Source organism: Rhinolophus sinicus, chromosome 3 (genome assembly GCF_057876585.1).
Source record: "Rhinolophus sinicus isolate RSI-liver-muscle chromosome 3, RSI-T2T, whole genome shotgun sequence".
NCBI lineage: Eukaryota > Metazoa > Chordata > Mammalia > Chiroptera > Rhinolophidae > Rhinolophus > Rhinolophus sinicus.
In genome coordinates, this window is record NC_142503.1 from 90,223,527 (window position 1) to 90,247,594 (window position 24,068).

The 24,068-nt window shown below is 40.8% G+C and overlaps 1 protein-coding gene across 1 annotated transcript; it reads left to right on the forward strand.

The window, feature by feature from the left end:
• The first annotated feature begins 2,813 nt into the window (after positions 1-2,813).
• ZKSCAN1 (zinc finger with KRAB and SCAN domains 1) lies at positions 2,814-23,406 on the forward strand. The gene is made up of 6 exons (XM_019717641.3): positions 2,814-2,971; positions 10,583-11,098; positions 11,491-11,644; positions 13,640-13,728; positions 14,005-14,131; positions 16,317-23,406. Exons 2-6 carry the CDS (start codon positions 10,676-10,678, stop codon positions 17,207-17,209), a joined length of 1,686 nt encoding a protein of 561 aa, XP_019573200.3. The 5' UTR covers positions 2,814-2,971; positions 10,583-10,675; the 3' UTR covers positions 17,210-23,406.
• Positions 23,407-24,068: the final 662 nt, after the last annotated feature.

Consider the following 24,068-nt stretch of genomic DNA (forward strand, 5'->3'; position numbering starts at 1 on the left):
GTAACCTTCAGAAGACGAACCCCACAGAACCTTTAATTCTGTCCTAGGAAACCAGGCCAGAGAAGTATGTTTATGTGGCTAGGGATACATGCATCATTTATTTCACTTTGTATTTGGTGACCCATGCACTGGTCTAATGTTCCCTACAAGGCTGTAAACTTCTTGTAGACCGGGGCAATGTCACTTTTCTATCCTCCAAAATCAAGCATAATCCCTAATACATAATAGGTCATAAATGGCTATAAATAAATAAATTCTGCCATAACTCTGATGTGATCCAATAAATTGAACAAGGCCAATGGAAGGACATTTGCCACCCTTCTTGTGCAAGAAAATTTGCTGCAGGATGAAGAACTAAATCTCTTTGGGGAAGAAATATGGCAATATGTATTTTTAGAAGTTAATATCCATGGAGCATTTTCTCAATCTGTTGAGATTTTGCTTCCCAGCAATTGTCATCAGTTTGGCTCAAATAAACTCTTATTAACAGTTATAAAAAAAAAAAAAGTTCATACCTATTCACTCAGTAAACCCACTTCTCAAAATCTGTCCTAATTAAACAAGCCAAAAGACATTTGCACAAAAATCTTAATTTAAATATGTCTTAAACTAGCCAAACTTTGGAAGTATTCTACCTGTGTGGAAATAGAAAAATTATTAAATAATTAATGGTACAGTTGCTTGATTGAATACTATATAGCTATTAAAATAATTATCCATCCTGTGTAGCAAAATTTAAGATGTTAATGAGGCAATGTTAAGGATTTTTAAGTAGTACACACGATTTTTCATATCAATCGCACTGAGCTTTTCCAGGTGGCAAGGAACAAAGTCGACTCTCGTTAGCCAGGAGTTTAGTCTAAGGACACGTGGGGAAGTAGGGAGACAGGACACAATGGACCTGCTACAAAGTCAAGCAATGCAGAGAATAAACATTGTTTGGGGCCTAAAGGTCATTCAGGTTGTCACCTCACTATGCTACGGGCCCTCAGTACTGGGTGGCTGGGCTCCCTTCCATGAGCTCTTCCATGCGGTGCACCTGTCTTTGTTTCTATAGCTCAGTTTTTCCCTCTACTCAAGCCTGTTTACTCTGACTTCCACAGCTTTGTGGCTTCTATCACCTAATGGTTTCTGCTCACTGATTTCTGCTTGTCCCCAGTTTTCTGTCTGTCTCACATATAAACTCCCCAAGAAAGGGCTTCTAATCGCTTTAGTTTCCTATGGTTTCATTAGTCAGAGCTCTCAGGCCAGCCAACTTCTGCAGTTCCACTGATGAGCATATATACATATTATGCTTTCATCAGATGCCCAAACCTGATCCAATGAGGTCCAGTTCAAAAACAAAATGGTCATACAGCATGAATGTGGCAGGTACTTCAACTGTATCAGCCATCTATCCAATACAATCATAGTTTTGAAGTATGTTTAAAGTAATAAGTAAAAAGTATAAAACATACATATGCAAACAGATGGGAAAGGGATAAATTAAAGCCATCTGTGGGGGCAGAGCCCCAGAAAGTAGTTTCCAGGCTCTCGGCCTCACATAGACAGGTGCCTGGCTCAGGTAGTAAATGGCCAACTGTGATTGCATGGCCATCAGCTGTAACCAGTGAGCCATTGGCCACAATATAACTGCTGTGGCTACGCTAGCAGAGTAAGAGAGAGAAAAAATGGGGGCTAGCAAGAAGATGGCGGCTGGGCTGGCAAGCGCGGATGGCAGTTTGTGGACAGTGTGGATTCAGCCTCCATTGAGAGTATAGTGCCGCCAGAGAGAATATAGTGGTATGACTCCCCTACCTATGGCTCCGTGGGTGTTCCTTTTTGGCTTCACCATATCCTGCGTTCTTGTATGGGGAGCGGGAGCAGAGAACCCGCAGGCCGCCCCGCATGACAAATGGCGCAGCGAGCAGGGTCTCCCGCATGACACCATCATAGTCATGTTAAGGTGGAGGGATTACAGGCGATTACTTTTCTCCATTTTGCAGTTTTCACTTAATGATACTATAATTGCTTTTTAGTTTTCAAGTATTTTTTAGAAAATAATCTCCCCCAAGCAATTGTACTCATGTAACCAACCTACTGCGTTCAGTCTCTCCATGTACTTGTCTTGAAACAGAGAGCAAAGTCACAACCATTAAAGCTCATGGTCACCTTTGCACAGGTGGAGCAACTTACCTTGCCAGGCAAAGGTGAAGGCCATAATTGTAGATTGTGAAAGCACCTTGAAGGCAAAAGTGTCTGTTATTACTATGAAAACTCCTTTTAAACTGCTATAATAGCATATGCCACATAAGCAAAACAACCAACTAACTTGGTTGTGGAAAGACGTCCTTTGTCTACCCGCCAAGTATTTGAAAATACCACCCACTCAATTGGCAGACTCCAGGACCTAAGAAAAGCTACCACAGCAGTTTCGTGAAACCAGCCACCCCTGGCTTCACTTTGATCTTTCTCTGTCTACACCCTTGTTTCAGTTCCTCTGCCACAGACATACAATTACTAAATATTATTATTGCTTGATAATAACTATAATTACAAGGACGACCTGAGATGGAAAAGACAGGAGAAACTGAATTTCCATATGGATTGATGTATGAGCTGGACAGTCTGTTTGTATCTCGTAAAGCCTGAACCCCCTTCTAGTCGGTCCCCAGCAATAACTCGGGGCACACAGGTGAGAGCCGGAACCTCAAAGCTAGAGGCTTTACTACCCTCCCCGGGGCAGACACCGGCTGTTGCGATTCGGGAAACGAGATGTGAAATCCTCCCGCGCTCCTAGAGGCGACCCGGAAGCGCAGCGCAGTCCCGGAAGACGGGGTGCTGACACACTTCCGGCCTTTGTGACTCATTGTGTCTGTGTCGAGGCGTCGGGAGGGCCTAGGTCCTTGTGCAGCGCCCTTCGGCCGGCCTGAGCCCCAGAGTCAGCTCCCCTTTCTCGCCCAGCGCCCCAAGGCGGCTCCCGGGGCTCACGGTGAGACTTGGGCCGGCCTCTGGGAGGGCGGGCGGGGCCGCAGAGCGGTGTGCGTGAGGGTGGGCTCTGCAGCTGCGGCCCCGGGGTCCCCTCCAGGCGGCCCGGGCGGAGTGTGAAGACAGTCCCTGTCCCTGTCCCCTTCCTAGGCCCAGCCATGGGAAGCGCCGTCCCCGGGGAGACGTCTCCGCCCCACCCCCGGGTCCAGGCGGGAAGGGGGCGAGGGTTTAGTGGCCGGGGGTGCCCTCAGACTGCAGAGAAGCCGGCTGCGGGCCTTCCCCCTTCCGGGCCCCTTGCCCGCAGTGTCGTCATCGTCGTTTGACGTTTCTGAGAAGGGGGTCGCAAGCGAACCGACGACCCCGTCAGGTTTTCCTGCTCTCCTTTCGTCGCCATTTGCTTTGATTCCAGTGAGAGATTTTCTTCGGGGTCCTTCAGGACCTCCAGGTGAAAAATACGGAAGGCCGAGAAATGGACACGTTTTGAAGTGCCGCATATGTGTTTCCAGATCACCTGCTTCTCTTCACTCCACCCCCACGCCTACTCCCTGACCGGTGATTAAAGAGTAGTTGAAGCCTAGTCAGAATGGATAAAAAAGTGATCCGGATCTAGTTGAGATTATATACAACCCACTCTCTATTTCAGTTGTATGGAGTGTTTTGAAGGCTTTTAGAAATGAGCTGTCAGGAAGATTAGGTGGATTTTTCGGTTCTGGGTGGCTGCTCTGCTGGACTTGTGGGTGGAGGGCGAAGGGAATTTGTGGAAATTGCACTTGGCCGTTAGGAATCATAAACTGAGTGACCTTGGATAAGACAAGACACTTCACCAACTCTCAATTTTGTCATCAGTAAAATTAACTAGGTTTTCTCAAGAGGTTCTTTCAACTTTGAAATTATTTGATTTAGTGTAATTGAAAAATTCAGCTGTAGTTTACCCTGACACTGCCCCCCTCCCCTCCCTTTCCTGCAGTGCTTCCAGTACACAATAAGACACTTTCATTATAGAGAGTGGCTGTTACATGGCCTGGGACCAAAGAAAGCATTTATTGTACAGGCCAGTGCTAGGCGGATTGGAGCTGGTCAATAAATACTTGTTGAATTGAATTGTGGAGAATTCATTGTAATCAACCAACAAAGCACTGTTACTATATATGCTGGCCAAATGAAATCACTTTATTACATAATGATAATTTGTTTCTCCAAGTTTATATTGACTGAGTTACTATGCAAGATTCTTGTTCATTATTTCAGGCATCATATTCATCTTAAAAACAGGGAAGCTAGCTACTTAATACCATAGTCTTTTGCTTATTCTCTACTTGATCTAAGCATTTAATTTTTTTCTAATTTTATGTTGCATCTAAATTCACATTAGTGTTAAATCTTAACTTTTCATTTTGAGGTAGTATCAGTATTCTTTGTGTAGCTAGCTGTATTTTAAACATAGCTTTAATATTTTAAATCAGTTTATGGTAGCTCTGTTCAAAAATGGGGAGGGGCACAGTTTGTTTAAACTTTGAAGACTGGAAAAGATAATGGCCTATTTAGAAAATAGCCTTTGGAATACACTGAGCTTGTAACTTCAAACCCTTTTTTGAGAAAATCGTTCATATTTATCTTTGGTGAGAACCATTTGCTGGGGGTAATCTTATCTAAGTCGGATAGTATGTCAGAATGTTTTTCATCTCAGAGAGACCCTAGAGGTAGTGTTCCACTCTTCCGCAGTTCCTCCTCCCCCTCCCCCCAACCCCCCAATTTGACAGATAAAGATACTGAGTGCCAGAGAGGTTAAAAAACTCACTCAGGGATGTGTAACTTATTTGTGAGTGACTAGAATTCGGGTGTTCCACCCTGTGCTGCTTTCAGTATTGCAGGATTTCTCCCATTGCTTAATCTTTTAAGCAGCCTGAAAATTGGAAAGTACAGTTAGATCTCTTAAGTTCATTGAAAAAAGTTAAAATACTTAGTGCCTACTTAAGTGCCAGATGCTCTTTTAAATGCTTTATATGTGTTAACTCATTTAATCCTCACAACAAGTCTGTGAGGCAAATATTGTTTTTTATCCCCATTGTACAGATGAGGAAACATGCATATAGAGAATATTTGCCTGAAATCGGCTGGTAAGTATGCGGTGGAGCAGCTTAATGAAACTCTTCCAAGTAGCCAATTTGAGGGCAACATTGAATGATGTATGAATGGGGGAAAAAAATACTAACGTTGTAAATTCAGTAAAGTTTTTTTTAAAAACTAATGCCTGCAAGGAATTATTCTGAGGGGTCTAAGAGACACAAAGGTGCATACCTTTAACAATAGTCCAGTTGAGGAGGGAAGTCATGAAAAATTAAATTACAGAAAAAGAAACAGCATAAGAACTTCCATAGCATATGCTTGGTGGAGACCATTAGTGCCAGAAGTTTAGAGAGGAGAAAAGCTGTGTGCTCACATTTTCTGGGAAACCTAAACCAAAACCCAGCCCTTCCACTGCTGTTGGGACTTTTGTCCAGAGTAGAAGCAGGAAATACTGGGGGATGGGGGGGAGGACCTGTTGAAATTGGGGAACGAGGAAATGCGCCCATGCCCTCATTTCTGTCCCTTGAGGTCTCACTTCTTCCTCAGTATCTCTTCCTATTAAGTCGCACTAACCCAAGGAGTTACTCTTTAAAACAACTCTGGCGTAGGTGTGAGTAATATCAAGATTCCTTTCCTTTATTCTTTATGCAGCTGGGACATGATAGAATTTTCATAAAAATAGAGACTTCTGATGCTACGCTAGTTACTAGTTCTCCTTATCCTGTTTGAAGGTCCCACCTGATGGATTTTAAATAATTCCACTTGCTTTTATGGAAAAGATGCATCTCCTGCTGTGTCTCCTTAGTCACACAGCTCTCTAGTGAAAACAGTGGATGACAGATGAGGCCTATTCCTGAGTGGTCATTCTTTATAGGCACCTTCATAGGCCTTCCTCTTACAAAGAATCTGTGTGTACAGAAGCCCTTCCTTACCCCACATGTTGAGACACAATGAGTTTGATATGACGGTTAGAGCTTGAACTGAGGAGTCCCACAGACCTAATTTCAAATCCTGGCTCTACCATTTAATTGCTGTGTGATGTTACTTAATATCAGTAAATCTTAACTTTCGTCGTTATAAAGTGTGATGATAATTGTAGCTACCTTCTAAGATTTTTATGTGGAATGTTTAATATAATACCTGGTGCACAGAAAGCACTCAGTAAACATTGGCTCTTATTATGGCTGCTAGAGGCTTGAACAGCTATGAAGAGCAAGTGGCATTTTAGCTTAGCTCTGAAGGATAAGTAGACATTGAGTATGATGTGAGGAAAGGATGGCAATCAAAATACAAGGCATATACTGAGCAGACTGATTTTGCTGGATGGAAAGATTCATGCAGGGGAAGGAGAGGAATTGATGGGAAATGAAGCTTGGGGGAAACTGGGACCACCAGGTACAGGCGGGTGTTGATTACAAAGCTATACAGTTCTAGGAAGAATAATCTGAGAGTAAGATGGGAGTTTAAGGGGGCTGGGTGTTGGGAGAAAAGGAAGGCAGGGAACCAAAGAGGAAGCTGGACTTAATGGAACTAGATGGAAAAATAAGTATAAACAAAGAATTACTTCTCCCTGGTTCTTGGAGACAGTGCACATGAGAAGAGAGGAGTCAAAGAAGGTAAGATTCTGAACCTGAGTGATTGAGGTAGTAGTAGAATATCTGATCACTAATTTGCCACTGAAGTTAATAAGAAGATGGCAGGCGGAGCTGTAATAGTTTGAGTAGTTCTTGTTTCTTCTATTCAGCTTAACAGAATTAAACTGCCAGGTTCTCTAGGAGATAAGTGCAAAGATGACAAGAGTCCTTGTCCTTGAGGGGCTTAAAATTTGGGGAGATGAGATAGGAACTGTAACCCAAATAATGAAAAATACAAGGGGAATATAAGTGCCTTAAGATAGAAACAAAAAAGTACAAAGTGTTTAAATGAGGAAGATACCTTATTTAATATGGAATGTCAGGAGACATTATACGTCACATTATACATCTTGAAACGTGAGTAAAAATTTGACCAATAGAGTTGATTTGTTGGGAGATAGTTCACAGCAAAGAGATGATGGAAAACATACCTTATGGTTGGAGAACTTTCACAGGCCCCATAGGCTGGAATATAGGGGATCACTACTAAGAAAAGTAGTGGGAGATAAGAACGAATAGTAGAGTGGGGTGTATTCTTTGAAAACTAAATTGGTAGATATCAAGGACTCCTTGACAGTAATTGAGGGAAAGGAGGGAGTGACCAGAAGCATACTTTGACAATACTGCGTTTATCTTGGTCTGTTGCTTGTATTGGAACAGGGAGAAAGTAAAGCTAGAGAAAGTGTATGGGGCTGTGGCACTAAACTGGGCAGGAGATATGGAGCTTGAATTAGGGTGGTGGAAAATAATTGTGGGACACACAGCAGGAAGAGATAGTTTTTCTTTTAACTTTTCAGAATTGAAAGAAAGAAACTAAGGCTTATAGGAATTATTAGCCTCCAGTTGGATTAAGCTAGCCAAAGGGGATATCTCTTGGACTACCTACTTGCTGTCTTTTCCTGTAAAGGTTCTGGCTGTTCAGATGCCCCAGCTCCAGGGGGGGCCTCTTCCTACAAGCTGCCTTGTTAACTCATGGCTCCTCTAGCACTCCTGTTGAAACTTCCTTAGAACTGTTGGCAATTAAGCTTTGTACTGTAATTATTTGTACAAAAATAGGAATCAGGCTTCTCATCTTTTTATTCCTCTCGGTCTAACAGGACACCTTGCGTGTTGTAGATATGCAGAAATGTTTAGGAAGTGGAAGGAGGATGGGGTGCAGAACAGGTCTGATGCAATCGATGGGAAGGGCTAGAAGATGATTTGCAATAGGACTTTTACCAGCTTAAAATCATTGGTGAAATAACTTAATTCCTGCATTCCCTTTATATTTATGTAGAAAGCCTTCTTGAATGTAATGTTCTTTATTATTATGGACTCCTAGTTTAATAAGGATTTCTGTTTTTCATTAAGGCCAAAAAACAAGATAGAAAAACTAATCCTGTGATAAATCTCAGATTAAAATCATATTCTTTGTGATTAAAACAGGCATCTCCAAACTTTTATGGTCACACCCCTGTCAGTAAAAACTATGTATAAAAGTTACATAAAAGTATTATACCAGTATTTCGCATAATAAACCAAAAAGTACATTAAATTGCTTTTTAAAAATAACTTTTATGCTTTAAATGTACATGATCTCTTTGCCACCAAAATTATTAATTTTTTAGTGAGAGCCATCGAATTAAAAATGTTTTGCTAGTTGGCCTAATTCACTGTGATACAGCAGTTGGATGCTCTGTCTCTAAAACTTGAATTTGATGCTTAATTTTGATGGTTGTAGAGGTGAAAAAATACTTCACAAAGATTTGTCACTTCAGATGGAAGAAACACACTGTTAACTGTGTTTAGCAACTCACGATTGGTCCTACCACCAACCAAATTTTTGTTGTTGAAATTCAGCTAGTACTTTTCCATTTTCCATGATCTTAAATCACCTGTTCTTACAAACTAATCAAAAGAGGTTCATTTGTTTTTTTATATTTTTAATAAACAGGCTTAAGACCCACTAAAAATGTTCATTTGGGAGATTTTTAAACAGATTAGAAAATATTCCAAGTTTTTAAAATGTGTAGATAATAAGGATACTTAGTCATTTTGGGCAGTTAAAATTATATAACAGTGGAAATGTTTCCCAGCATACATCTGTTCTTATAATACTTTCTTCACACTCTTTTTTTTAAAGCAGCTACTTTCTCACTTATTGGTTGACTTCTTGTTTGGTTTTTACCTCCTAATTGGCTAAGTAAAACCTTGTTCTAGATAGAAGCTTCAGCTGTGCCAATTTCTTATTCTTGTGTGTTTGTGTCATTAGTATTTCCTATAACTGTAGTTTCTCTGCAAAAATCTTTAAAGCTGCTGGTCTCTTTTTTTATTTGAGCTGTAATTGACATATAACATTATATTAGTTTCAGGTGTACCACATAATGATTCAATATTTGTATATATTGCAAAATAATCACAATAAGTCTAGTTAACATCTGTTGCCATATTTAAACAAAAGTTTTCTTGTGATGTGATTTTTTAAGATCTATTCTCAGCAACTTTTCAAATATGCAATACAGTATTATTAACTATAGCCACCATGCTGTACATTACATCCCCAGAACTTATAACCAGAAGTTTATATCATTTGACCCCCTTAACCCATTTCACCTACTGCCCCATGTCCCCATGCTTGTCTCTTATGAAGGTGAGATTGTTTAAAGCTGGATAAAATAATCCATTATTCCACATAACTGTCTCAGATAAACCGGGAAACATCACAGTACTTAAAAGTGAGCAAGTGAATGAAGGTACCTTGGGAGCCCTCTGTGTGACCCATAAAAATAATAGAAATAGCTGGATGGTAGAGTAGCAAGTCCAAGGCTTCAAATATGGCTTTAATGTTGACTCTACTACCATGTTTACCCGAAAATAAGGCCTAGCCAGACAATCAGCTCTCATGTGTCTTTTGGAGCAAAAATTAATATATAGTATAATATAATGTAATTAATGTAATATAAAATACCGGGTCTTATAGTAAAGTAAGACTGGGTCTTATATTAATTTTTGCTCCAAAAGGTGCATTAGAGCTGATTATCCAGCTAGGTCTTATTTTCGGGCAAACACTGTGGACAGGTAGCCACATGCTGCTGAGCAAATTACTTAAGTTATCTAAGCCTCAATCATGTCAGCTGTAAAATGGTACTAGCAGTTGTGCCTCCTGCTATTGTGGGAGGAAATAAGGCTGCATGTACTGCTAGAAGCCTGTTGCCTGCACCCTGCCAACATTCAGCCCTCCCTGTGTGAAGCACTATAAGCTCGTCATACGTAACCTGCTGTCCTGGAAGTCAGGTGCTTGGACTCAGACAAACACCATGAGGGAGGAATTCCCCCATTGGAGGTTTCTGTTTGCAATCCTTAGTGTATAAAGTGACAGTGGTGAGAACTGCGGCTCTGGAGGCTTTTTTCCCCCCACTACTCAGAGGCATTCTTCGTGCCTTGATGAGCAGCCTTTTGTGAAGTGTTAGCAGCACGATTCACTTTCTGTTGCCTTACAGCTGCCGAACCGTCTGTTCCCCTGCACCTTTCCCATGACATCACAAGGAAGTGTCTCGGCAAACAGACCCGATGGACCGATACCTGTCATTCCCCCTTAATGGATGGTTTCAGAACAATGACTCCATCCCTGGTGGCTGTGCGTGTGTGTGAAGGCACAGTACGTGCTGGAGCACAGTGGGGACTTTCAGGAAAACAGCCAGCAGGCACGAAACTCACAGACCATGGAAAAAACAAGCTTTACTTCCTCATATGATTACTAATAAAAGCTGTGCGTTGGCCTGATTCGGGGCTGAGTCTTTGAGGCTTGAGTCCCTTGACCACACTTGCAATCTATTCTCGGCTGCTGTCTTAACCCTTCTTGAATCCCACAGCTCTTGTCATGCTGGACGTGACAACTTTTCATAAAGGTACTAATAACTTTTTTGCTACTTCAGGAATAGTACAGAAACGTATCAGGAAACATCTCGTAGGACAGAAAGGCGAGCACAGACCCTATTTGGATCAAGTCAGTTCCCTGCGCCTGAACGATGACTGCTGAATCAAGGGAAGCCACGGGTCTGTCCCCACAGGCTGCCCAGGAGAAGGATGGTATCGTAATAGTGAAGGTAGAAGAGGAAGATGAGGAAGACCACATGTGGGGGCAGGATTCCAGCCTTCAGGACACTCCTCCTCCCGACCCAGAGATCTTCCGCCAACGTTTCAGGCACTTCTGTTACCAAAACACTTTTGGGCCTCGAGAGGCGCTGAGTCGACTGAAGGAACTTTGTCATCAGTGGCTGCGACCAGAGGTGAACAGCAAGGAGCAGATCCTGGAGCTGCTGGTGCTGGAGCAGTTCCTTTCCATCCTGCCCAAGGAGCTCCAAGTCTGGCTGCAGGAGTACCGGCCCGATAGTGGGGAGGAGGCCGTGACCCTCCTGGAAGACCTGGAGCTTGATTTATCAGGACAGCAGGTAAGAAGAGGTGAAACCTATTATGTGTAAGCAGCACGCAGACTGAGACTGGAGCACAGAGGAAATTACTGATTTAAAGTTCGTATTAGTAGTCTTAGTAGTTTAGTAGTAGTAGTAATAGTATTAATATATAAGCTACTACTTACATAATGTATGTAATAGCTATATTATATGTGCATGTATAATGTTATATGTAAAATAAACTAATATATAAGCTACTACTAATATAAGCTAGTATTAGTAGTCTGGTGGTTATTCTCCCTGCTCTGCTTGGATATTAAAAAGTATTATGGCCTTCCCCCTGTAAGTATGGCATACTTACAGTCTTTTTGTTCATTTAAAGTGCTGGTTAAAAAGTGATTTACCCACAAGCCCAACCTGTTTGTCCTCAGGTCCCAGGTCAAGTTCATGGACCTGAGATGCTCGCAAGGGGGATGGTGCCTCTGGATCCAATACAGGAGTCCTCAAGCTTTGACCTTCATCATGAGGCCACCCAGTCCCATTTCAAGCATTCATCTCGGAAACCCCGCCTCTTACAGTCACGGGGTAAGAAGCAAGGTTTCTTGTGGGGAAAAGAAGCAAACTATTCAGGATGTTTTATGCCCTCTCTGTGTTGCTAAGTGCCTGTAATAAAGAAGCATGCTTCCTTTTATCATCCATTATTGTCATTATTATTAAATGTTAGGGGAAATATAACTTATAGACTCGAGTTAAATAACGTTACTAAGGAAGTAAATGAAATGTGCATAATGAACTTGGGTGGACTTTACATTGTTTATTGAGTTGTTAGCATTCTGGATGTCTAACATTTCTTTTTTACAGGAAAGTGCTGGGAAGACATATATTTTCAGCCTCGGTTTTGAAACTGTAGTATGTCATAAATTACCTTATAAAGGATCATTTTTTAAATTCATTTTATTTAAAATGTGTAAAAAATATTGTATAACATCACACTTTTTCTAGGTTACTTTCAGAATTTTCAAACAACGGGAAAGGATGAAAAAAATTTATTTTGATTGAACATGAGGAAAAAAATCATTTCAGGGTGATATAAATAATCAGTTTAATTATTTTTCCTTTTGGGGAAATATTAACTATATCTTTATCCGATTTTAAAATCAAAGTAGTACATAGAATATCAGCAAAAACAGTAACATACTAAAAGTACAGTTCAGGAAGAGTTGTTGGAGGCACGTTCCTTGACCAATATGTTTCTTTGTGATGACATTTAAGGTAGGGATATTAGTGCTTAAGGAAGCATCCTCTTCTCTGCATTCTGGAGGATAGCCAGCATTCGTATGCTGGAGAAATCCGTGGAAACCTATGCACTGTGATGTTTAATCCACCACTGTCCACCTGTACCATTTATGAACTAGGGCTTGTAAGGTCTCCATACTCCACAAGAGGTGAAATCAGGAAATCAAAGAAGATAATCATGGTTTTAAAGTGCTGGATTAGAGCTTCAAGTTGCCAAAGTAACAGTGTAGTGACCCTGGTAACAATATAGTTGTTGCTTAGCAAATAGTTCTTCATCTAATTGAATCATATACATTTATTCTCAGTTTCCTCTTTGTGCTTTTCATCTTTCCAGAGTGTTTCCTAACTCTCGGAAGATTAATGCGCTAGGTACTTTTTCATACATTTTGCTTTAGCTTATCTTATTATTGTACTGTCTGAAATAGTTACAAGTTTAGTAATTCAGTTTCAAATTCATTTCTCTACTATCTCTGCAGCTCAGTAATATCATCTATTTACCACTAACATGTCCAAATCTAATATTACTTGGCAAGGGAGGATTTTAATTTCACAGTTTAAAATTTTTCTAATTGTTCTTATCCATTGCAGTTAGTGTGATTATATGATATCGATGTCTTTTATTAGATGAGTGTCAGCTTACACCTTTATACACTTATAAATGTCTCATTAACATTTGAACCGTGTATACATATTATTAAGAAGTTGGATAAGTGAGGGAGACAAGTAGAGGGACAAAATGACAAAACTTACCAGAAGTAAGAAGGCCCCCTTCCTACCTGTGTTTCAAGATATTACTACTAAAGATTTTTAAAGCTGTTCTTGCGTTTTTAACAACTAAATGGGATTCTGATGTCCTGGTACTTGTTCCTTGGACAGGAGAAAATTAAATTTTGAGCCAAGCTTGAATCATGGGCTGAATATTACCCACTTCTGTAGCCGAGAGTAGGAATCTGGGTTCTAAATCTGGCTCTGCCATTCTTAACTGTGACATTAGACAAGTCATTTACCCTCTCAGGGCCTCAGTTTCCCCTTCTTAGAAACAAAAGTGTTGGACCCAGTGGTTTTAAGGACGCTTTCGTGATTCCTTATGACTCCTGTTTAAGAAGAGAAGTCTTGGGAAAACATAGGTCATGCTTTTTCTTGTTTATAGTCTCTCTAGTTATCTATTCTGTAGTTAAACATTGAACATGCTGGTGCAGGAAAAACAGTGCCTCTAGGCCCTTTTTGAGGGGAGGCCCAGAGCAGAGCTGCTTTTTAACTCAGAGCTTCTTTCTCCTCCGCCAGCTCTGCCTGCCACCCACGTTCCTGCCCCTCATCACGAGGGTCCCAGAGACCAGGCGATGGCGTCTGCACTACTCACAGCAGATTCCCAGGTAAGCGGTGGCCCCTCTGCCCTTCCAAGTCCCTCCCTCTATCTGCTTCTTGCTGGAGCTCTTTTAGCAGTCTCCACCCAGGACTCACTCTCCATGTCCCTGCCCACAGAGTAGCCCCACCCACTCACCCTCCCATCCACCAGAGCCTGTTATGGTCACCATTTCTTTCCCAGCGCCCTCTAGGTTTGCATCAGCTCTGTCCCTAACTCCAGGTTTGGGCAGGGGTATTTCCCTGAGCTTTGGGGGAACTGAGTGTGGGGTCTCATATTATTTCAGGCAATGGTGAAGATTGAGGACATGGCCGTGTCCCTCATCCTGGAGGAATGGGGATGTCAGAACCTGGCTCGGAGGAATCTCAGTAGGGACAGCAGACCGGAGACTTATGGGAACGTGTTTTCCCAGGGTAAGACTGATGCAGGATTACTGTCTGATAAGATTGTTTTCCCTCTTTTTTTATTTATTGTGGGATCTCTGATGTATTCAGTTCAGTATTGACAAGGATTTAGAGACTACTGAGCCCCTTTCTTCAGACGAAACAGAAAATGAGAACATTTGTATCCATTTAACCCCAGAAGCCTGGTACTATGACTTCCTGATTCCGGGTGGATTTTTCACCTCTAGGTAGTTTTTGCTGTTTGAAATCAGAAGTACTCTTGTATTCTGAATCCTCACCTCTTCCACCACTGTTACCTGGGAGGTTTCTGCTCCACTCTGTAGGTTACAGTTTAGATGCCTCTGTTGTGGGGGGGTATCTGTATTTCCTAGTGTAGAAGACCAGGTAAGAATTGATCATTGGTCTAATCCAACCTGGGACCATGTTCCTGAACCTACCAAGCAGGCATCATTCCATGGGCTTTCCGTCCTTTTCTGTCCTATAAGCTCTGCTCTGTGATAGGTTTCCATAATTCCATGAACTTGCACCTGCACTTTCCTTATGATCAGGATTCCCAGTTTCCAAACCAAATAGTTGTCTATGAAGAGCCCTAGTTCCTGGGTGTGTAATAAGAACAAATTCTAAGAGGCATCAGCCAGATAAGACAAAGTGACACACAGCTGACAAACATTGCCATTTGTCTCTGCTAGATCTCAACCCCGGGAGACATTACTGGAAAGAAGCTCTCAACTAAGTCTTGTCATAGGGAAGTGCACAGTGAGGCTTCTGCCTGGGAACGGCAGAGGGAGGGCGCATGAAGGGAAACTTCATGAAGAAAAGATGTTACTAAAGAAACGTCAAGTTTTGTTTTGAACTATAAGGATAACTGGAGTTTGAGTTCTTGGTACTTGCGCTTTGGACTAGATGAAAATTAAGCCAAAGAACTGATCTGTGTTTATGAGCTGGGTGTTATCTACTCCATGATAACTTACGGGGGGGAAAAAAGAGAATTGGACAGTCTGGGAACTATCCAGATAGTTAAGGACCATGACTTGGAATTCAAAAAAAGTGGATCAGTTTCCTCTTCCTTAAGATTGGTTCGTTATTTACGGCAATTTCGTCACTAAAGTCGAGGGTTAGATATTATTCAGCTCCCTGGGAAATTGCATTCAGGGGCCTGTTTGTCATAGTGCAGGCCCCCTTGGACAGGTTTCTTAAGGCCAAATAAATAAAAAATAGACAAGACATTTTTGGAATCTTTTCTAGGCAAATGTAAACATATAAAATAGTATATGTTTATTGAACAATTTTTAATCTCTGCTTAAAAACAGTGAATATAACAGTCTACAATAAAAATATATTCCAACGTTTTAATATGCTAAATCCTAAAATAAGAGGATCAGCTCTGCATTTGTAAAATTTTGTTTTCTTCTAGTATCTCCTCCATGGGCTATCTCTAGAAATGTTTTCAGTTTCTTTTCTGTTCTCATTTATTCTCAGTTGTCTTTCCGTGAAGGTTTTAATCGTGTTTACTAATGCCCTGAGCAATTTCTTCACCCTCATCTCTGTTACTTGAGCACTGTCGGCTCTATGCTGCTCTCCCTGGTGGAGAGAAACTATTTCCTGTGTCTGAATAGCCACGCAACCTGCCAAGTTCAGAGCTCCTTGTTTTGCCCATTAACCATCTCCTTGTTGATAAAAATCTCAGAGAATGGAGGAGTTTTCACTTTTCCTTTTAACTATATTCTCTTATTTCTGCTAATACCCTTACTATATTATAGGAAAGACCTGACTGTTCTCTTTTTAAGCTCATAAATACTTATATTAGAGACAGACATGATTTTTTACATGTATATTTGTTCCTTTGAACTAATTATTGGGTGACCAAAAAATAGAAGTATGAATTGTAACCTCTTAGGTTCCTTCCTTCCTTAGCTGGTGCTGTTCCCTCTGCTCGTCCCCTGTGTGTGTCTGTCAATTCCTGTCCTCTCCGCACGCTCCCTCTATTGTTCTTTCCACTCTGCCCTCTTATTTCCCAACTCTATTCCTTGTTTCCTCTATTTTTTTCCCAATTTTTCTTCTATTTTATCTTCAATTAATATTGTGAGGTCATTTTGCAGGCATGTAGGAGCTTCCTGGGAAAACAATGTCACTTGATTAACCTATAGATTCAAAATAAAAAGGTGCTATTTGTATTTTCTATTTATTGTGTCAGGTTGTGAAAGCAGGAATGAGAATGAGGAGTCAACCTCTAAAACAGAAATCGCAGAAGACACAGCATCACATGGGGAGACAAGAGGAAGAGTCCAGAAAGATTTTGGAGAAAAACGTGAACAGCAGGGCAGAACAGCAGAAAGGCAGCAGAGGACCCCTGAGGAGAAAACTGGACGAGAAAAGAGAGATTCGGGGCCAGCTACAGTCAAGGAAAAAAAACCCACCACAGGAGAGAGAGGTCCCAGGGAGAAGGGTAAGGGATTGGGAAGAAGCTTCAGTCTGAGTTCAAACTTTAACACCCCTGAAGAAGTTCCAACAGGAACGAAGTCTCATAGATGTGATGAATGTGGTAAATGCTTCACAAGGAGTTCAAGCCTTATTCGCCATAAAATCATCCACACTGGAGAAAAGCCCTATGAATGTAGCGAGTGTGGGAAAGCCTTCAGTCTGAACTCAAACCTTGTCCTGCATCAGAGAATCCACACAGGAGAAAAACCTCACGAATGTAATGAGTGCGGCAAAGCCTTCAGTCACAGTTCAAATCTCATTCTGCATCAGCGAATCCACTCTGGAGAGAAACCTTATGAATGTAATGAGTGCGGAAAAGCCTTCAGCCAGAGCTCAGACCTTACAAAACATCAGAGAATCCACACGGGGGAGAAACCCTATGAATGTAGCGAATGTGGAAAAGCTTTCAACCGAAACTCATATCTTATTTTGCATAGGCGAATTCACACCCGAGAAAAGCCCTATAAGTGCACTAAGTGCGGCAAGGCCTTTACCCGGAGCTCGACCCTCACTCTGCATCACAGAATCCATACCAGAGAGCGAGCCTCTGAGTACAGTCCAGCCTCGCTTGATGCGTTTGGAGCATTCCTGAAAAGCTGTGTGTAAACCAAGAATTTGTTGACAAGCCATTTCCCCCTTTTGTTTCTAAAATTATTTCAGAGGTGTGTGCCCATGGAGGGGAAAAAAACATCCTCAATTGATTTTTTTAAATCACACTTAAGGATCCTTATAGTTAGATCAGCAGTGTTCTGCCTTTACGTAGTCTGTGGGCATGTAATTCTTCCACACAGCCCCTGCAGGAAAAACCTAGTCATATGGATAAGCCACATGCTATTTCCACACAAGATGAAAGCACATACACAGTAACGGTCAAGCTTGTCAGTAATACCTTTAAAAGCGCTGCTGGACTCTCAGCAACTGCAACATAGAATTGAAAGATTCAGATTGGCTCTGTGAAAATGGTACTGAGGTTAAAGCTGCTTGCTGCAAACAAGCCCTGCTTGGCCAACATTTTGCTGTACCTTGTTTCTCAAAAAAGAGGGACAGTTAAAACAAAAACTACATTGGGACATGCTGCTCAAACTAGTTATATATACAATAAGTTAATATATCTGATCACTGGTAGCCTACCAAAGCTATAGAAATCTAGGACTGTGCTGATCAGTATCAAACCAAAGATTTCTATCTCTTCCTGAAAGAGGGTATGTGCACCAGTCTACAGTTCCAAAGGACTGCCACAAACGTAGATGGTTTTATCCTCATCACTGAGAGAAATTCTACTGAAATGGCAACAGTGATTCAAAACACTTCTCTCCCTTCTAGAAGAAATCCCTAAAGCACTATCGCACTCCTAAATGCATTTCTCCATAAGTTAGCACTTGATTATATATATGTGTACACTGTCCTTTAGTCCTTCATTGTTTCGTGTATGAAAGTTTTCATCAACCCCCAGAAGAGATGCTTTGATCATCAAGGGATGTGTTCATATCCCGCACAGCGCTGGACTCAGTGCTGAACACAGAAGAGGCAGTCATTATGCCTGACTTCTAACGGGACTTTTACATTTATAATAAAGCCCTGTGAATCACGAGTACCGAAATACGGTAGCCTGGCCCAACTTCTGAAGAGGACCTTCAGAGCCTGAAGCATGCTAAAGCTATAGATTCTGATGCTGTTTTTGTCCTAAACATTTAAAAAAGGCGCTAGTTAGCTGCCTGTGTACACTTTCTAAATACAGATCAATGAGTAAGTGCCATGGAATGTCAGAAATGACTCCATTGTCGTCGTCTTAAAAATACAAAAACTTACTAAGACCATTTTTTGACATCTTCCTATGGCAAAGATCTTAGCCAGAATTCTCTTCAGTCAGCTGCTGAACAACGTGATGATTTGGGCACTTTCTGAATCATTTGTAACGTTAAATAATATAGTTCAGAAGATGTCATTTTTGTTGCTTTTCAGAAAAAGTAAAGTTGTAGGGAGCATTTTTCTCCCCACACTTTCCAGAAACTTCACAAAAGCATTTGACATCGTTAGCTGGCAATTACTAACTAAATGTGTTGTTGCTTGGAAAAGTTCACTAGCGTGCTGAAATGTGGTTGGTTGTATCATAGTCATACCGCATGGTGTCTTTTCTCTCTCATCGCTGAAGACTGAGGTGAGGTTATGAAACTTTGATCCTTTCCATCTTCTATGCAAGAGGATGCAGTTGGCTGCCTGGAAGCTAATGACAGAGACTGTTTTCAGATACACACACAGGACACCCAGGTATCATGGGCTACAAGGTAGTCACCAGGGACTCAGGTATAGGTGACTACGCTCATGAGAGCTTGCAAATGATTGTGGACAGCCCTATAGGAATTTAGACACATAGACTAAACACACCTAAAGACTATCCCTATGACGGGAGAACCTCACATAGAATTTTGAGATTTTCCATCAAGAAACAGAACTAAAACTATCATTCATCATCTTGTTCCCTAACTAACGACTCAAGCCGTTGAGACAGCATGGCTTTATGGGGAGCCAGTGAGGTGGGGGCCGCTGTGGCCTCAGCTCCAGACCAAACGAAAATTCTGCACAGCAGTAATGCTTTCGCTTCTCCATAACTTGGACCAACCACAGCTTCCCTGTGTCTCTAAGCGGTTTCATTAGTGTTGCCTGGCGAAACTTCAAGGAAGTCACCTGGTGACCAAAATGTCTCTATCCATTCAATTTAAGAGATACAGAAGAGATCCTCCAGAAGAGTATACCTAAGTAACATTTTATAGTAAAGGTGGAAGAAATGCTTTTAGGATTTTCTTTAAAGAGTGAGCCACAGTGATGGTTGCACAGAAAACTGCTGGTGCTTTTGAGCAAAGACTTCTGCTGCTACTACCGTAGGAAGCAACTGAAAGCAGTAAGGTGCTTAACTCCAGGCACTGATCAAAGCACTGACTTTTCTTAAGAGGGGAAGAACTTTGGTCAGTTCTACATTGGCTTTTTTTTTTTAGCCACAACTATGTGCTGATGTAATTCAGCCATCATTTTTGTTTTTTTAAATGAAAGTTAAATACAACCTGTGCCCCCACATTTAATTCCCATTTTCTGGGACATCGTACTGACTGTGGGATAGCCACTGAGGTTGCTTCGCATCTTCAGCAGATGCACGGCTTGAAGCAGCTACTTGAAGATACGTTTTTTGATGAAAACAAGGCTACAGGTGTTGATTAAAACCATTTGCATTGCATTAATTTATCAGCTGCTCCATGCAAAGTGTAATTAGGTCATGGTCAAAAAGGCTTACAACATCTAATTAGTGCTCAGGCTAGTCATTCAAACTTTCTTGACTGGCTGAAATCTGTTAACAGTTGAGGTACTGTAGTTAACCAGTAGGCATGCTAGTTGACCTAATGGAAGTTTTTGAAGGGCTTTTGAAAATAATACCTTAACCTTGCCAGGAAGAAAAGTAAATTTCTTCAAGTTGTAGGGTATTTGTTTCTACTCCAGCCCAACAAGCAAGGGGAAAGCCTGAGAATAGAGATGTATAAGGCATCTTGATATGTAAGGCACTTAGTATTTTATTAAAGGCATAAAAGTGAAACTGCTAAATATGTACAAAGGTCAGTATGTTTGATGGGTGAGGCAATTCACATCTTACGTACATCAGAATTCATTTTCAGGAGGGAACCTCTTAAATGTGATAGTATGGCAAAGCCTTTAATCACATCTCAGCCCTTAGCCTCAGAAAGCTTATACTGTAAATAAACTTTATTATTAATATTATATGTGAGGAAAACGTTCGTGTATAGCACTCATTGCTTTGGACAGAAAATGAATTCCATCCAGTCATGCAATGAATTTGAGAAACACTGCAGAAGACGCTCAATCTTAACTCCAGAGGATCCACAGAAGAAAAAAATGTGGGGAAATGCTAAAGAAATAGCAAAATGTGCAACTTCTTACAAAATTGTCAATGTTGGGTACTTCTATATATTTTGTATGACCATGTCGTCAGTGTGTGTGTTTTGTACCTCCGGCCCCTGTTCTGTATATTCCCTGTAAACAGATAATGTATTTTAATCTATTTGACAGAACACATCACTCCAAAAGAGCAAAGTTTTGGGGATGAGTAGTGAAGTTGATGTCATTAGAGACAAAAAATCAGTTCACAGAACTGAGGAGGAGGAATATAAGAAAAAAAACCTTCTTAGTTTGGTGCTTATCAGAGCAAGAGAGGTTAGTAGATTCATTAGGAGAAAAAAGGTTAATAGGGCACTACAATGGAACAATTCCTGTCAACATCTGTAGCTTCCTGAGAGTTTTCAAAGCCAGGAATTTGACTTCTTAGTGGCCAGATCACCATTTCAAGCAAAGAAAATGGGTTCTCTGAGCTTGTCAGGGGGAGTAAGAGGGTCTTTTCCATGACGCGAGACTAGAGAGTGTCCTGGAAAGGTCAGTGGGACCACTGAACTTGACCAGATTCTGTAAACCATAGTTCTGCTTCCCCTACTAACTCAAGTCTATGCTTAGAAAATTTGGGATAGGAAAACCCCAACACGGGCACTTTCCTGGAAAATAGGCACAGATGCATCCAGTTCCAGTGTTGCGGGGAGTTTTTCTGATAAGCATTTTGCAGTACTCCTTTTGGCTGTACCTTCCCTGTTCCCACCTACTTCCCCTGGTTTATGATTGTTCGGAGAGAGGGCTTATGAAGATTCATAGCTGTGAAAGACTTTTTCTGATTTTTGGAAAAAAAATTAGAGGTGGAGTTCCCCACCTTGTATTCCAGAGTCTGGTCATGCTGATGTACTCATCTGAAGCTGGCTAACCAGGGTCACCCAGGTCATCCTCATGGAAGAGTCATTGTGTGAATTGGAGTAACAGTGTTAAAATGTAGTCAGTGACTGACAGCAATACTTGCCAGAGGAGCCATAGTTTTGTGTGTCCCACTCTACGCAACTTCTCAAAATAGTTATGAGGGGGCTGGGGTTCCCCATCTGGGAAATCAAATGAAGGTCTTGCAGATTGCAAAGTGAAATGTAGAATCAGAGAAAAGGTGATTAAGTGGTATATAAATAGATCTTTTTGCAGAAGTTAGATTTTTATTTCAGCTACTACTGGAGAATTTAATAAGCATTATTTGAAAAGTTTTCCTAACAATAGATTTAGGTTTCATTTTTAGAATGGACACACTACTGTACATTTAAAAGCAGTTACTTATTTTGCTATTCAAATTAATTTTTTATTATATCTAAAAATGAAATTATCTGTTTTACTTTTCAAAGCTTTGTAAAACAAACTTGAAATTATAGGGAGGTAAGCCATCTCCAAGTCTGCAGGTCAAACAAGTTTGGGAAGTGCTTGGACATCTCATAACGTGAGATGTCTTAACGTAAGAACTTAGTTTCATATTGTCTGGTTATATTTAATAGTAGATACCACAAACCTCATGTTTTTCTCTTACCCTAAAGCAGTGGAAGATAAAGAGTGGGCATTAAATTCTAAACAGCGATGTGTTATTTTCACAGATTTTAAAAAACATCTTTTGAGAGTCTCATCTCCATTTACTAAAGAATCATGACTCACTTTAAAGTACACAGTAATCAGTAAAGTTAGTTGGTCTTAAAATTATATTTTCTCCCTTCAGCAAGCATCCATTAAGTAGTGAGGCTGAGTGTTTTAAGATATAGAGAGATCTGTGAGTGATTGAAAAGTGGTATTAAACTTTGGATTTCATTCCAGTTTCAGATTTGGCTTTTAAGTTCTTTGGTCCAGTGAAAGGACTAGGCAGCTGCAATCGCCCTAAATCACTATCATGGAGTCTCCCGACAAGGCCAGGTGTGTTAGAAGAGTGGGGAGAAGGCTTGTAACAGCCCCAAACTCCCAGCTGCGGCCTGGTGGAGGGAGAGAAGAGAAACGTGGGGCTGCATTGAGGCCAGTGCTTGCTTGCCTTCCTCTCACCTCAACTACTTAACAGTTTAAGGCTTTGGTCTGCCCGGCAAGGGCAAAGCATGTTAGATGTAGAGACGCTTTTGAGAGTAGCGGGTTCTTACAGGAAAACAAATGTATGTATGGGGGCGGGGGGTGGGAGGAAGCAGATTATAAGTATGCAGGAAAATCTTGTTCTAAAAATACGAGTTTAAGGGTAAAGTGTGGGATATGCAAGTAAAATCAATTATTTTAAAATGAACATGTATTTTTATTAACTTTTAGTTAAATAGAGATTATTACAACCAGCTCAACATAAGCCTAAATCTATAGAGCTAACTCAGGCATTGTCTTGTTTATCTGTAGACTGGATAAAACAACCCTTTCCTGTTTTGTCAGTTCCTGGTTTCTTAGTTTAGAATAGACCAAAAGAAGAAACTTACTTGTCTATGTATACCTGCAGAATTAAGTTATTGCTGTTAAAACCTGGCCTTTTCATTTTACTAGTCTTCTAAGAGTCCAGATGCTTGGTAGATGTTCAGTAAATGATTTTTAAATTGAATTTGTTCATTTAAAATCCTTGTTAACATTTCTGGAAAAGCTGCTTACTCAGTAAATAATGGAATCTTAGAGGAGAAGTGGTTTGGTTTTTTAAGCTAGGGAACTCCATTGAAAATATTAATAATAATTTGAAGACTGAAGTTTCAATCATGAGAAATGGTAGCAAAATAAAATTTACACACATTTATAGTCAGTGGTCCATTTTAGGAGGCCGGTGATATCTGACAAGAGTAGTGAGGTTGGGGAATGAAATTGTGGGGATTTGTCATAAATACTCTATGTTTCTCTTCTTGGGTCATGGTAAAACAATAAATTATCTCTAGGTGACAATATTTGTGGCGTTTGGTTTTTGTCATCCTTGGTTGCATAAATGCACGTTTGGGATAAAGAAAATACATTTTCGAAGTTAAAAACTGAAACTGCAACTCACAGACAGTCCTCGCACAAATGAACATGTTCTAAGTAATTTCACCAGATCTCCCTGTGAAACACCACTTTAGGGCAACAAGATTGAAAGCCATAAAGTAGCTTTTTAATGACTCCCCAAAGCATAATTTTCTCAGAAGATGGCACCATTGAAATAACCTTTGTCTAGTTTGACTTAGAAAACTGAACATCCTAATGGCAGGTTCAGCATGTAATCTGATGGTTTATACTTTTAAACTGACCTCTAACCTAATAACCTTGTTTTGTTACTGCATAATATATTGCAAGAAACTCGGTGATTTTTTAAAAAGTAAATGAAAAATAAGTGGCACGTAAAAAACAATATATTTTTACATAGATATCTTCACAACCAAATCCTGGTTCAGGGGAACTCCACCCTATGCTGTCTGCCTTAGCCTGCGGCCCCCAAAGAGCAGGAGCTGAGGTGAGGGCTTGTGTGCAGGTGATGTGCTTTAGGAAACAACTCCAGAGAACAAGTGAGGGGCAGGGTGGACAGACACGGGAAGAACTCCAGGTTAGTGAACGTGGTCACTGCTGTGACAAGGGA